The sequence below is a fragment of the Penaeus vannamei genome, chromosome 41, assembly GCF_042767895.1.
Source record: "Penaeus vannamei isolate JL-2024 chromosome 41, ASM4276789v1, whole genome shotgun sequence".
Taxonomy (NCBI): Eukaryota; Metazoa; Arthropoda; class Malacostraca; order Decapoda; family Penaeidae; genus Penaeus; species Penaeus vannamei.
This window is the reverse complement of record NC_091589.1, coordinates 12,468,049-12,480,548: the sequence shown is the minus strand read 5'-3', so window position 1 is coordinate 12,480,548 and position 12,500 is coordinate 12,468,049. Positions and strand designations below refer to the sequence as shown.

At 36.0% G+C, this 12,500-nt stretch overlaps 1 protein-coding gene across 1 annotated transcript in view; it reads right to left on the bottom strand.

Annotated features, from left to right (window-relative positions):
• LRP1 (LDL receptor protein 1) overlaps positions 1-12,500 on the bottom strand; it is a gene marked incomplete in the record, with an annotated part of 264,954 nt that overhangs the window by 40,506 nt on the left and 211,948 nt on the right. Inside the window, 21 exon segments of the mRNA XM_070118011.1 lie at positions 1,099-1,251; positions 1,592-1,819; positions 1,932-2,186; positions 2,404-2,593; positions 2,910-3,114; positions 3,534-3,717; positions 3,961-4,191; positions 4,305-4,549; positions 4,741-6,370; positions 6,531-6,659; positions 7,076-7,173; positions 7,397-7,494; positions 7,806-8,000; positions 8,302-8,531; positions 8,720-8,923; positions 9,097-9,339; positions 9,465-9,713; positions 10,205-10,325; positions 10,846-10,974; positions 11,154-11,353; positions 11,745-11,842. Coding sequence (XP_069974112.1) covers positions 1,099-1,251; positions 1,592-1,819; positions 1,932-2,186; positions 2,404-2,593; positions 2,910-3,114; positions 3,534-3,717; positions 3,961-4,191; positions 4,305-4,549; positions 4,741-6,370; positions 6,531-6,659; positions 7,076-7,173; positions 7,397-7,494; positions 7,806-8,000; positions 8,302-8,531; positions 8,720-8,923; positions 9,097-9,339; positions 9,465-9,713; positions 10,205-10,325; positions 10,846-10,974; positions 11,154-11,353; positions 11,745-11,842 — 5,315 coding nt within the window.

Below are 12,500 nucleotides of genomic sequence, written 5' to 3'. Positions count from 1 at the left end.
TTTGAAAAAAAAATAAATAAAAAAAAAATAAAGGAAAAGGTATATAATACAATGAACAACTACTTCTACTACACTCTTCTCTGAAAATAAATTATAACCAGTTTATTGGTTCCTTAGTATCATCAGACACCCACATTCACCTAAAAATTATAATATTAACACTGTATCATGAAAACAGAAGTTTGAAACTGATTCACTCTAAGCATCTAGGTATGTTTATAGTTCTTACAGAAGATTCTACCTTCTGAATAAATGCAATGCTTTAAATAGGCAACATCAGTGATCTGGTTGACTGTAATGCTAAGCCTTTCCCTTTTTTCTTTGTTTTTCATCTCGTACTCTCTGTTTCATTCACTCAGTCATGCGCACTTACTCACTACTTGTAATGTTTACTCTCATGCCAATTTTTATTTATACTTTGGCAAATTTGGTTCAAACAAATGCGAAACACTACTCTTCCCAACAAATATCTTACTAATTCATAATATACACTCTTCCCCTCATACCAATTTCATATCATAATCATCATACATTTTTATTTATTTTGGCACTGATTATTAAATTTCCATAAGTAAAAATTAAGTAAAATTATTAAGATGCAATGAGAAGGTACGTAAACATAATATCAGTCAGCCATTTCCGTGAGGCACGTCTCCACTGCAAGGGGAAGCACTAGCCAGAAGCCATACCTACATATGGACACACATTTCAATATTTATAAAATACCACTCACAATACAGAAAATCCCTTAATCAGCCAAGGCTGAATCCAGTGTCCTGTGGCACATAAGTGGAAAAGACAATGCTTTGAAGAGGGAGAACAGTATTTAGATGACAGTCTTATCTACATATCCTACGTTCACTCAGTAACATTCAATCTGTTACTTCCATTATGTTTCAGCATCTCCAAAACTTCTTTAAGAGTATCATAGGTATCAAAGTTAACTTCTCAAGCAATACAGTTTATCAAAAATCATATTTATTTAACATAAAAAAATCAACAAAATCATATAGAAACTTGCAAATGGAACTTTTTATATTATATGTCTTTAAGTCTTGTGTAATTACAAAATCACAATAAATACGAAGATGAACTTACTTGTAGTGCAGTTCATTTCATCAGAATTATCCCAGCAGTCATTGGCCCCATCACAAAGCCATTTTGGGTGGATGCAGTTTGTCGTATTTGGGCAGTTGATTAATTCCGAGCTATCAAATCCTTCCCATAAGAACTTGCTACAGTCAGGTTGCTCTGAAAATTTAATAAATCCAATATCTTAGAAACAGAGAAAGGTATTTCTATCTTTTTATTTATTTATTTATTTATTTTGTTTATTTTTTGAGTCTATAAATGCAGTGAATATTCTCATTCAAAGTAAAAAGTTTACTCTACTTAACTACCTATCTGTCTATATGTCTCTCTATATAATTGTATACTTATTAGTGGTCCAGATTAATCTAAAAATGTTTCAAAATGTCTCATTCACACACTCATGTACATGCATTTCTGTCTGTCTGTCTGTCTCTCAAACTTTTCTCCATCAATATTAATATTAGGAAGTCTGTCCATCTTATTACTATATCCCACTTACCACATCCCATTTCATCACTGGCATCGGGGCAGTCGGGATCGTGGTCGCACTTCAAATCTGCCGCAATACATAGTCCAGATGACTCGCATCGAATCTCATCCTCAGTGCAGGTACAGTTTTTCTCATCTTGAAAGTTGGGGCAATTTGGATGTCTGTCACAGACACTCTGCAGAGGGACACAAGGTCCATTTCCGCATGAGAAGTACCCATCCCTGCATGTGCGGCTGACTGAGAAGAAAAAAGTTTGGGCTTGTATACATTTGGGAATTATTTTTTCTACAAAAGCATAGTAAATAAAAATGTGAAAACAAGAGCGACAACAAAAGTTTAATTCACTTACCACAGTACTTCTCATCTTCATCAGATCCATCTGGACACTCGGCTACACCATCACATGAATAACTATAGGGTATGCAGAACCCTGAGCTGCATTCAAACTGATCTTCTGGGCAATTGGCCATGCGAACAGCACAGCGACGGCCATCCGCTAGGAGCATCCTGCCTGGAGAGCAGCGGCATACAACCTGGGCACGTTCGTCTAGGGTGCAGATATCTTCACAGCCACCATTCAGGACTCTACAAGGACTTCCATCACCTGTGTGGTATTCAGAGTCTATAGAATCTCAAATAAAATACTGCCATCTTATGTAAGTAGATAAAATAGTTGTGCAATAAAATTTAGTTCGATCAGTTCTATGTCAAGATGCTTGACTTTTCATAAAAAATGTTGAGCCATACTCTCAAAAATATATCATTTGGATGGTAAGAACAAAGACAGCAAAGATAACAAATATGATGATAATGATGCTTACAGTCATTGGTATCATTGGCAACAGCAACAATGCCCATTAGTCTTGTAACTCCTGTTCGAAGCTTAACAACATCCTCAGCTGTATACTTATTGGCTCGTACAACAGCATGCAGCACCCAGTCAGTCCAGAATAAATAGTCTCCATATATGGCCAAATCAAATGGATGACTTGGAACATTTTTCAACAGAATCTGTGAAAAAAATGAAAGCCATTAATACAAACAAGTTAACCATAAGCTTCGTATGAATAATGATAAAGTGACTTCAGCCCAGGTTCTCCTTACCAGACCTAGGTGCTCTCTCTGAAAATCAAAACCAAGAAAGACCTAAAGTGTTCTTTAATTAGACCTCCTTTTTTTTGCCATGTAATGATGAATGGTGGTGTATGACTGTCTTAGAAATGTCTTCAATATTATCATACAAACATATCACCCAGAGAAGTACAGTTGGGATTTACTATCAAAAGTTCATAAAGATCATCATTCCTTACAAACAAGAAATACCTACCACTCTATCCGATCCATCCAGATTGCATCTCTCTATCTTATCCAGGCGGGCATCACCCCAATACAGCTTCTGGGCTTTGTGGTCAATTGCAAGGCCATTGGGCATCCGGATTTGGGTTGTAATAATGGATTCCACTCGAATGCCACTGACCAAGGACCGCTGGATGGAAGGGGCTTCTGAGTTCCAGTTTGTCCAGTAAATAAGTCTGAAAAGAAGGGGAGAAAATCACCTTACTGCCTATTTACAAAATCAGTCATGCAAAAGAATGATTTACACCTAGTTTTTACCATCAAAAGCACTAGAAAAATGTTGTTCCTATCTAATTTGTCCAGTACATAAAAAATACATTTGGTTCCTCCTATCAATCTTCCTTGTAAAAACTAGTTTATATTCAGCTAGTGCACTTAAGCACACTAAAAAGCAAAACACTCACTTTTCATGCTTTGCATTAGTGACAATTACAAATATGTATATCCTTCATCTGCCCATCAAATATAAACTTCCAACCTTCCTCTCAAATTCTATAAAGAAAACATGGGAAATTTATGATGCAAAACAAAAATCTCCAGTGCACACAAGAACTACTGATCAGTAACCGATCACTGTAATTGAAATGATACTTACAGATCGCAGCTATCAACAGCAATGCCACGAGGCTTGTCTCCCGGGTCAAGATGTACAATCTTTTCTACTCGCTGTGTTCTAAAGGGATCAATGCTCATTCGGTTAATACTGGCATCACTCTGACAAGTCCAGTACAGGTCTCTCTCTTTCTCTTCAAATGCAAGTCCTTCCACAGATCCCTGTCCTAAAACAAAGTTCAAATACCTCTCATCATTCTTGCAAAAACAATTACCTGTGAGTGTTTTAATCCAAAATGAAATACTGACATTAGCCTTCATATAGAGAACAGGATTATAATAGGATAATTTTTGTTACACTGTACATATCAAAAGGAATAATTTCTCCCTGTGTAGCAATGCAGTACACATGAAATAATTCAATGATGATCATTTTGCATATGAAATTGTTACAAGGCAAGAGTACTCACTATCAATTAGTATAGAATGCCCAGTTCCATTAAAGTAAACACTGTTGATGCTTCCCCTCTGAATGTCAGAGTAAAAGAGACGCTTCTCGGCATAATCAAAGGTGAGACTGATGGCATTTTTCATGAAATCAGACGTAATCTTCTTCAGTGGAGCATTTGGGTTATTCTCATCAAACATGTGGATGCTGTCAATACTTGTAATGCTGGAGAACATCAGGAATGCATCATATTCTGTAAAGACAAAAAAAATATAAAGACAATAAGTCTTCCTTGATGACTAGAAAAGTGTATTATCAACAGAATCTATGAAATAATTATTTCATCCAACCTCAAAGATATCTTACCTTTGCAACTCTTCCCATCTTCATCTATGCGTGCATGGTAACACTGGCACTTGACCCGCTCTCCTGTGAAGAGACAGATCTCTGCACAGCCTCCATTATTATTGGCACAAGGGTTGATTCCCTTCTGCACATCCAGGCTCATCACTATCAGATCCTTTACAGTATCACCCAAGCTGTCCCTTAATGTTAACAAGCGGCTCAAGTTTTCTATTGGAGCACTCCTGATGGATCCACCGCCATAAACCCTGTGAAAATGGAAAATAATTATGAAGTTATGAGTATGTTGCAAGTTAATTATAGTTTTTGCTGTCTTTGATACATAACTATGATGTATAATATGCAATACTAATCAAAATAGCACAACAAGTAAGACATTTATGCATGTGGTAGTTACTATGCAGAACTGTTATTACAAAACAGGATACATGATTCTTACATGTCTGCCCAATAGATATTTCTGTCAAATATAAATGTAGCCACAGGAACTTCAAGTGTATCACTGTCAAGGATTAACTTCCTGTTAGATCCATCCAAATCCACTCTCTCAATAGTTTTGGCTCTCTGGTCTACCCAGTACAGATGAGATTCCTCGTAGTCCACGACCAAATCAGCAGGAAATTGAAGTGAGGTATTCACCAGAACTGTCCGGTTTGAACCATCTAGATTGGACCGTTCAATTTTGACCTTGTCACCTGTGTCAGCCCAGAACATGTAACCTCTGCCAGGATGAACAGCAATGGCTCCTGGTTTCTCCAAATCATTTGCAATTATTACAAAGTGGTCTGAGCCATTTAGACGACACATCTCTATTACATTCAGCTGTGGGTTTGTCCAGTACAAATTGTTAGCAACCCAGTCAACTGCAATACCTTGTATCGCTTCTGCATCTTCCACTATCACATGTCTGTTTGTTCCATTGCGATGAATGCTTGTAATTGTGCCCTGATCATCATCAGCCCACACCAGTAAATCCTGAATGGCATGGAAATCTAAGTGAGTTGCCATGCCAATATCAGATATAGGTGTTAATAGTTCAGGGCTTGTTCCCAACTCTGTGACTGGATTGTTAACATCTAGACCACGAAGACCAACATTCTTTGAATATATAAGTATACCTTCTACTCCAATGCACTCTGTTGGATCTCTCTCATCTACTTTAAATCCCACAGCACAACGGCACTCTCTCTCTACACGATTCTTTGGCAAGCACAGATGTGCACATGGTCGGCTATCCTGGGAACAAGCATTGCTACCATCTTGAATAGATTCATCGTATATTTTCAGAGAATAAAAGTTCCCAAGACCAGAGTGTATTACTTCTGGATCTTCTCCATTATTTTTATTCACTTTGTAGATGCTATTGTCAGCAGCATTTCCATAAAAAACATGATCTAAATATACAGTTAGTGCTTCTGGCATGGTATCATTTCCACCAACTAATAAATCTTGTACACTTTCACTCACAAAATCATAGTATTGAATGCTGTAAGATCCAGCATTGACCCAATATAAACGTTGACTAGGAGGGTCATACATAAGGCTTTGGGGATCTGATAATTTTTCATTTTGAGCCTGTGATGATAACACGGTAATATCCTCACCAGTCATCGTTGCCATGTTCACTGTGTGATTGCCACCAACATCAGCCCAAAATATTTTTCCCTGTGAAGGGTCTACTGCAAGAGATACAGGATCAGACAGGCCCTTGGATATAATTGGCATCAAAAATTCCCCATTCAAAGATGCAACTTTGATTTGCTTTAAATTACGTGTTTCAGTTGTGATGAACAAGTTCTTGGAGAGCCAGTCCACTGCAAAACCTTTTGGCGATTCCAATGCAGTGTCAATTACTGTTTCAATAGGGACTCCAGATAAACTGGCTCTCTTGACTTCATTCATGGTCCTGTCAGCCCAGTATATCATTTTGCTCTCAGCATCAAATTCTACCTGAGTAGCATGCCGAACTTTTGGCAAGGAGATACGAGGAATTATATCTAGCAGCGGTTTATCTAGGTCTACTCCTCTGATTTCATTGGGACGAGAGAACAGAAGCACTTTTTCATTACCTGCAAAACACAGTGAAAGGATCTATTAGAAAAAAATAGACAAAAATCAGAGACCAAAGTATGAACATGTTATCGGAAATATATGCCACATATCATAAATTCTATCCACAGTAATAGACAAATCCTTCTAAGATTTCTATAATGAAATTCCGTTACTTACGTATGCAGGTCTTGTTGTCCGCACCAAGACTCATGATGTGAGGGCAGTTACATTGATGTGTACCGTTAAAACTTAATAGGCATAAATGAGAACATCCTCCATTATTATTTTTGCATGGATTCTCGGTATCTGTAAACAACATAAAACTAAATATATAAACTCTTCAAACTTAATAAAAAATTATAAATAATAAAGTTAAACCAAATGAACATACTTCAAAAGCAGCTAAAAAATCTCAAGCTTCAGCTAGAAGGTAAATTCATGCTAACAATTTAAACAAAAAATCCACCTTAATCACAGATCCTTTACATGGAATAGCCATCTCTGCTCTTAAAAAGGAAATATTTCTTTACAGAAAATAGTTTTTAAAAGCATAAAATTTTACTTTGATATAACTAAAATATAAGAATCATAAGCCAGGTTCCCCTTGATAATTACAAGGCCATAATCAATTCTGATTATGAGTCTCTAAAGAGAAGAATGTATACTGTATGGATGCTAAAATAATTGCATGGATTACCAACATCCACTTCACTATCACGTACCTCTTGGTTGTCGACTAGGATGAAGGACTTTGATGTCAAAGGGTTGAGTGATTGTACGCTGAATGTCATAGATATCAGATCCATTGAATTTATTTGCCCTGTGTTAATAAAATTATCATATGTAGTAATACAAAGGTAGAGAAGTGAAGCACTATCTTAACGTTATATGAAGCACATTACATATTACATGAATCCTGTTTGTCAAGTTTTCCCTTATTCCAAATTCAGATATCTAAATTAATTTATCTAATACAATACACCTCACACAAAAGGATAATAATTCATTAAAATAGAGAAACTGCTTATACAAAGTTTCCATACCTAATTACACAGTTTGTTCTCCAATCTGTCCAGTATAAATAGTTTTCAAATAATGAGATCGCAAAAGGATGAGAAAGTAGTCGATGCTCTCGGAGAATCTGAAATGTCATAAATGATTTGATGAAATCTTAATAAACATCACACTAGAGCCTTCAAATGATGAAAAGTCTTATAAACATGATTCTTGTTCCTGGTCAACTGAAAGTTTAATATAAATAAGATTCCAATTTACTGGTATACTTCCTATTATACTTTCTTACATTCTCAAAAAAATAATAATAATAAAAATAAAATAAATAAATAAAAAAATAAATAAATAAATAAATAAAAAATAAAAACATGTCAAAAACACAGATAAAATAAATGAACCATTATATTTTTCATAACTATGCTTCTTATATCAAATTACCTCTCTGTGGTCTGAGCCATCATATTTGGATGTATGGATGGAGTCCGATTTGGCGTCAATCCAAAAGATACGTCTCAGAGCATAGTCCAGAGTGAGTCCATTTGGCCAGCCGCTGCCAGGTAGCTCACTCACCATGATAACGACACGTCTGCCTTCCCCTGACATACTGCATGATTCAATCCTGGCTTTGCTTTTCTGAAAGTATTGAATAAGAAATATTTAAAATCCTTTATATATGTAGGTGAAGGTGGTGAAGTGTGGAGTGATGTGGGATGGTGTGGCATGGTTCAGTGTGTTATGGTGTGATGTGTTATGGTGTAAGGAGGTGTGGTGTGATGAGGTGTGGTGTGGTGTGGTGCGATGTCAGTTTAGTGTGGTCTGATGTGATGTGGGCATGTTACGTTGTGGTGTGGTGTCTATTTGGGCAAGCATGTACATAATGATACTTCCATACAATAAGGCATATGATTATAACCTCCACTTCAAACTTATTTACCTCCCAATCAGTCCAAAACATTATCCCATCTCTAGGATCTAGGGAAATGGACCGTGGACTTTCCATGCGTGACGTGACGAGCGTGCGACGATATGATCCATTTAGTTTGGCAACTTCAATCTGGTTGAGGTTACTCTCCACCCAGTACAGGTTTTCTCCTATCCAGTCAACAGCAAGGCCTTCTGCCGTTGCGAGGCCGGTTTGCACCACCACTTCAATATTTGACAAAGCTGAAGAAAATGGGTACAAATTAACTTCAACTCGAATACTATTTGTGCTTGCATATTTTCTTCATTTTGAGAATACCATCCATAATAAAATTAAAATCATACATCTTTTAGCAGCTACTACCATGTACCCTGATAAAGCCCAGAGAAGGAAAATATATACAGAGAAAGAAAGAAAGCAAAGCACATACCTCCAGCTAGCATAGTACCCCTGTAAATCTTATCATCCAAAACATCCGTCCAGAAAATAACATCTCCATCATCAGAATGGAAAAAGTCAAGAGCTATGGTGTTCTTCAAGGAAGAAATAAGAGCTTTGACCTCCATGCCATTCTTGAGATTTATGCTTCGAAGCTCATGGCGGTTGCTGAAGATGAGGTATGGAATGGCAGCATCTGTAGGTAAAGCATGGCATATGATTGAGAAATACTATTAGTTCTACAGAAAATTATATACAGGTACTACCTCTAGAAAAAAAAGAAAAAAGTTTAATCCATGGACTGCAGTATCACTTCTAATTGGCTACAGATTTAAAGTATCAAATCACACAAAAAGACACACAAATTACCTGTACTCTTGCATGTAAAACCATCAGGTTCTAATCCATACCCATCTAAGCAGGAACATTTGTGTCCATGCTTAGTCGGTGTGCACAGCTGTGAACATGTCCCCCACCGTTCACAGGGGTGGAGGTGAGAGCACATACGGCCATCAGGCAAGAGAGTCTGCCCCTCAGGACATACACATATTGGTCCACCTGGGCCTTGCTTGCAGTCTTCATGACAGTCCATCAGTTCACAATCATGTGCACCTGCAGTAGATGATGAAAAATATGAATCCCTAAGAAGAACATTGGCTTATCTGCAAGATGCATATCAGTAGGCAAGAATCTAATATACTCCAGCATCAAATTACTGATCAATAGTGTTTACTAACCACATCGACCGCCTTCATCAGAACCATCCTCACAATGTCTGTGGCCATCACAAAGTTCAACTGGCTGTAAGCACACAGAACCATTATCACATAAATGGCCAGGAACCGGACACACTAATGGAACTCCTGGGCAGTCTTTTTCATCAGATTTGTCTGTGCAATCATTCTGTTGATCACACTTCCACATGTCTGGAATGCACTCATTTCCAGAGGCACATTTCCACTCACTGCGGGAGCATTCAATCGTATCTGTAAAATGTCAAAATATTGTAATATACTTAAAATTCATTCAAATACAATGCATTTTTCTAGTCCTTACAACATATTAGCCTCTATGACCTGAATACAGCATATGTGTTTTGACACTTCCTGTGGGATTGTTTTCTTTAGGTTGCCACACATTTTTGTATTTTGTCAAAATCATGTTAGAAAATTATACAAATAATTTAGAAGCAGGTAATTTGGATTTTGAAATGCATGGGTCTTATCCTAAAAAACATGATGCTTCATTTTGTTACCAGTATATCTCTTTATGGCACTCTTTATGGCACATAAAAATTAGAATGATGATAAACAAGAAAATAATGCTTCTACAGTAGCCAGGAACACAACACATGAATGGACAAAGTATTAAATACCGCTGTAACATCACTTTTAAGATAGTCAAATACCAGACTACACAACAAAAATTACTGTGAATAAAACTAAATGATATGGGAAAAAGTTTAACATGCACTCACCGCATCCAATTTCATCTGACTTATCAAGGCAATCTTCACTTCCGTCACACTTGAGATTCTGGGGAATACACTCTCTGGTCCTAATACACATGTATTCATCAGGACCACAACCTTGCAAGATCTGGAAACCAAATTTTCATATGATACAAAAATTATTCTAATACTTAGTCATCACTTCCTGAGAAATTTTGAATGCTGAACTACTTAAAATGGATGCAACTAAATATTATTTTTTCAATTTTCAATATGCAATGCAACAATTTGTAAGTATAATATGCATTAATACCTACAATCCTAACAATATAACAAATAAAATATCTCAAATTATCTATTGATCTGCAATGCATACAGACTTTCAGCAAGACAACTGGCTTGTTAACACTCATAACAAGAATCAAATATTTCTCAATATATTTCCTTCAATGGTAAATACACCTAATGCACCCAAAACATGTAGTATGCAATAGGAATATATAAAACAATTAAAAGATCATACATTGATCTATATGTCCCTGTGAGGCAAAACATATTATCATACGTAAACCTACATTAATCGTTAATTAAGTGAGGCAAAAGGACGTTTTTCTACATATAAATCTATATCTATTGTTAATAAAATGGAAACAAATCAACATATTTACCCTGTCAGCACAATTAGCTTCATCACTTCCATCAGGACAGTCTTGTGTTCCATCACAAAGTTGGAAGATGGCTAGACATGTATCATTTGCATTACAATAGATACAGCCTTGAGTCTCCTGGCACAGTGTCTGTTAAGAAAATAGACATCAGTTAATAAGAATGAGATTGCATGTGTGCATATGTCACCTATATCAAGTCCTATGTATCATTTATCTACCAGTATGTTCTTCACTTCTTTCCTAAAATGCTCATACTTAATTGCATACATGTTTCAGCAAAGTGCAGAGCTGGTTCTAACAGTACACACCTTATCCTTAATATTGGGGCAAAGGTTATTGCAGAAAGGTGGAGTAGCAAGGCCAGTGGCAGTGGCATTAGCGCAAAAAGTGTCGCAGAACTTCTCGTCACTTCCATCCCTACAGTCATCATCTCCATCACATACATAAAACATGGGAACACATTTCTGGTTTGCACACTTGAAATCTTCTATACCACACTCTTGATATTCTGGAATTACAAAATTCATTTCAAAATAAATTACTTTTTTTTCCATTTATGATGAAAAGTCAGTATTATAATGCATTTTCAACTACATCTGTGTCTGTAGCTGTTTTTATATCGATATTTATATTCAATCTAAATCTATATCTATATCTATATCTATATCTACATCTATATCTTTATTTAATCTATATATATATATCTATATTTGGTTTGCATCTGTATCTGTACTTGCACCTATTTAATGTCTGTGTCCATGCTTGAATACGTGCTTGTGCATGTACTTGAGTGTGTCCCAATGTGCCAGAGTACATTTGCATGTCTGTGCATGTCAATGTGAGTGTGTGCATGTGCATGTGTGTGTGTAAGCATATGCATTAATAATGATAAAACTTACTGCAAGCAGAGTGTTCATCCGAGGTGTCACCTGGACCGCAGTCTTCATCAATATCACAAACCCAGGCCTGGGCTATGCAACGTCCAGAAACACGACATCTATGGGTAAATATACACTCTATTACTTACAGATCTATAATGAAAATTATTCAGTAAAATCACTTGAAAACAAGGAAACCCATAAATCTAAAATTATAACAGGCAATCTATTCTGAAGGCTATTTTTGAAATGACGAATAGCACAGTCACTTGCAATTTCTCAGTGCCACCCTGTGAACTGCTATATCATTTTCTAAATATTGAAAAGCTTTAGAAAATTCATACTCTAAAATCTTGGTTTCAGTTCTCAATGTTTTGAATCCATTGTCAATCAGTTTCCATAATCTATTCTTATTTTCCTATTTTTAGAAAACTCTTTTTTTTACTTTTATCTGAGTTTTCTATTAGAGACAACAACAAAAACAGCAACAACAAAAAGGTATATATATGCCCCCCTAATCAAAAGACTAACCATTTCTTAATTAAAAACTGAAGTACATATATATGAAAATAAGTATCACTTCTGGAATTTGGAATTTTAAGTACATTTACTTGCATTTCCTGCACATGCAATCTTTGGAAAGTGAGTACTATAATTCAATAATCTATTAAATAATAAAGTTACTTGATTCTGAAATCACTTACTAAAAAACAATATGTGATATCTGATATCAACTGGCAAAATCAAAATGAATAAAAATTACAACAGCAATTACAA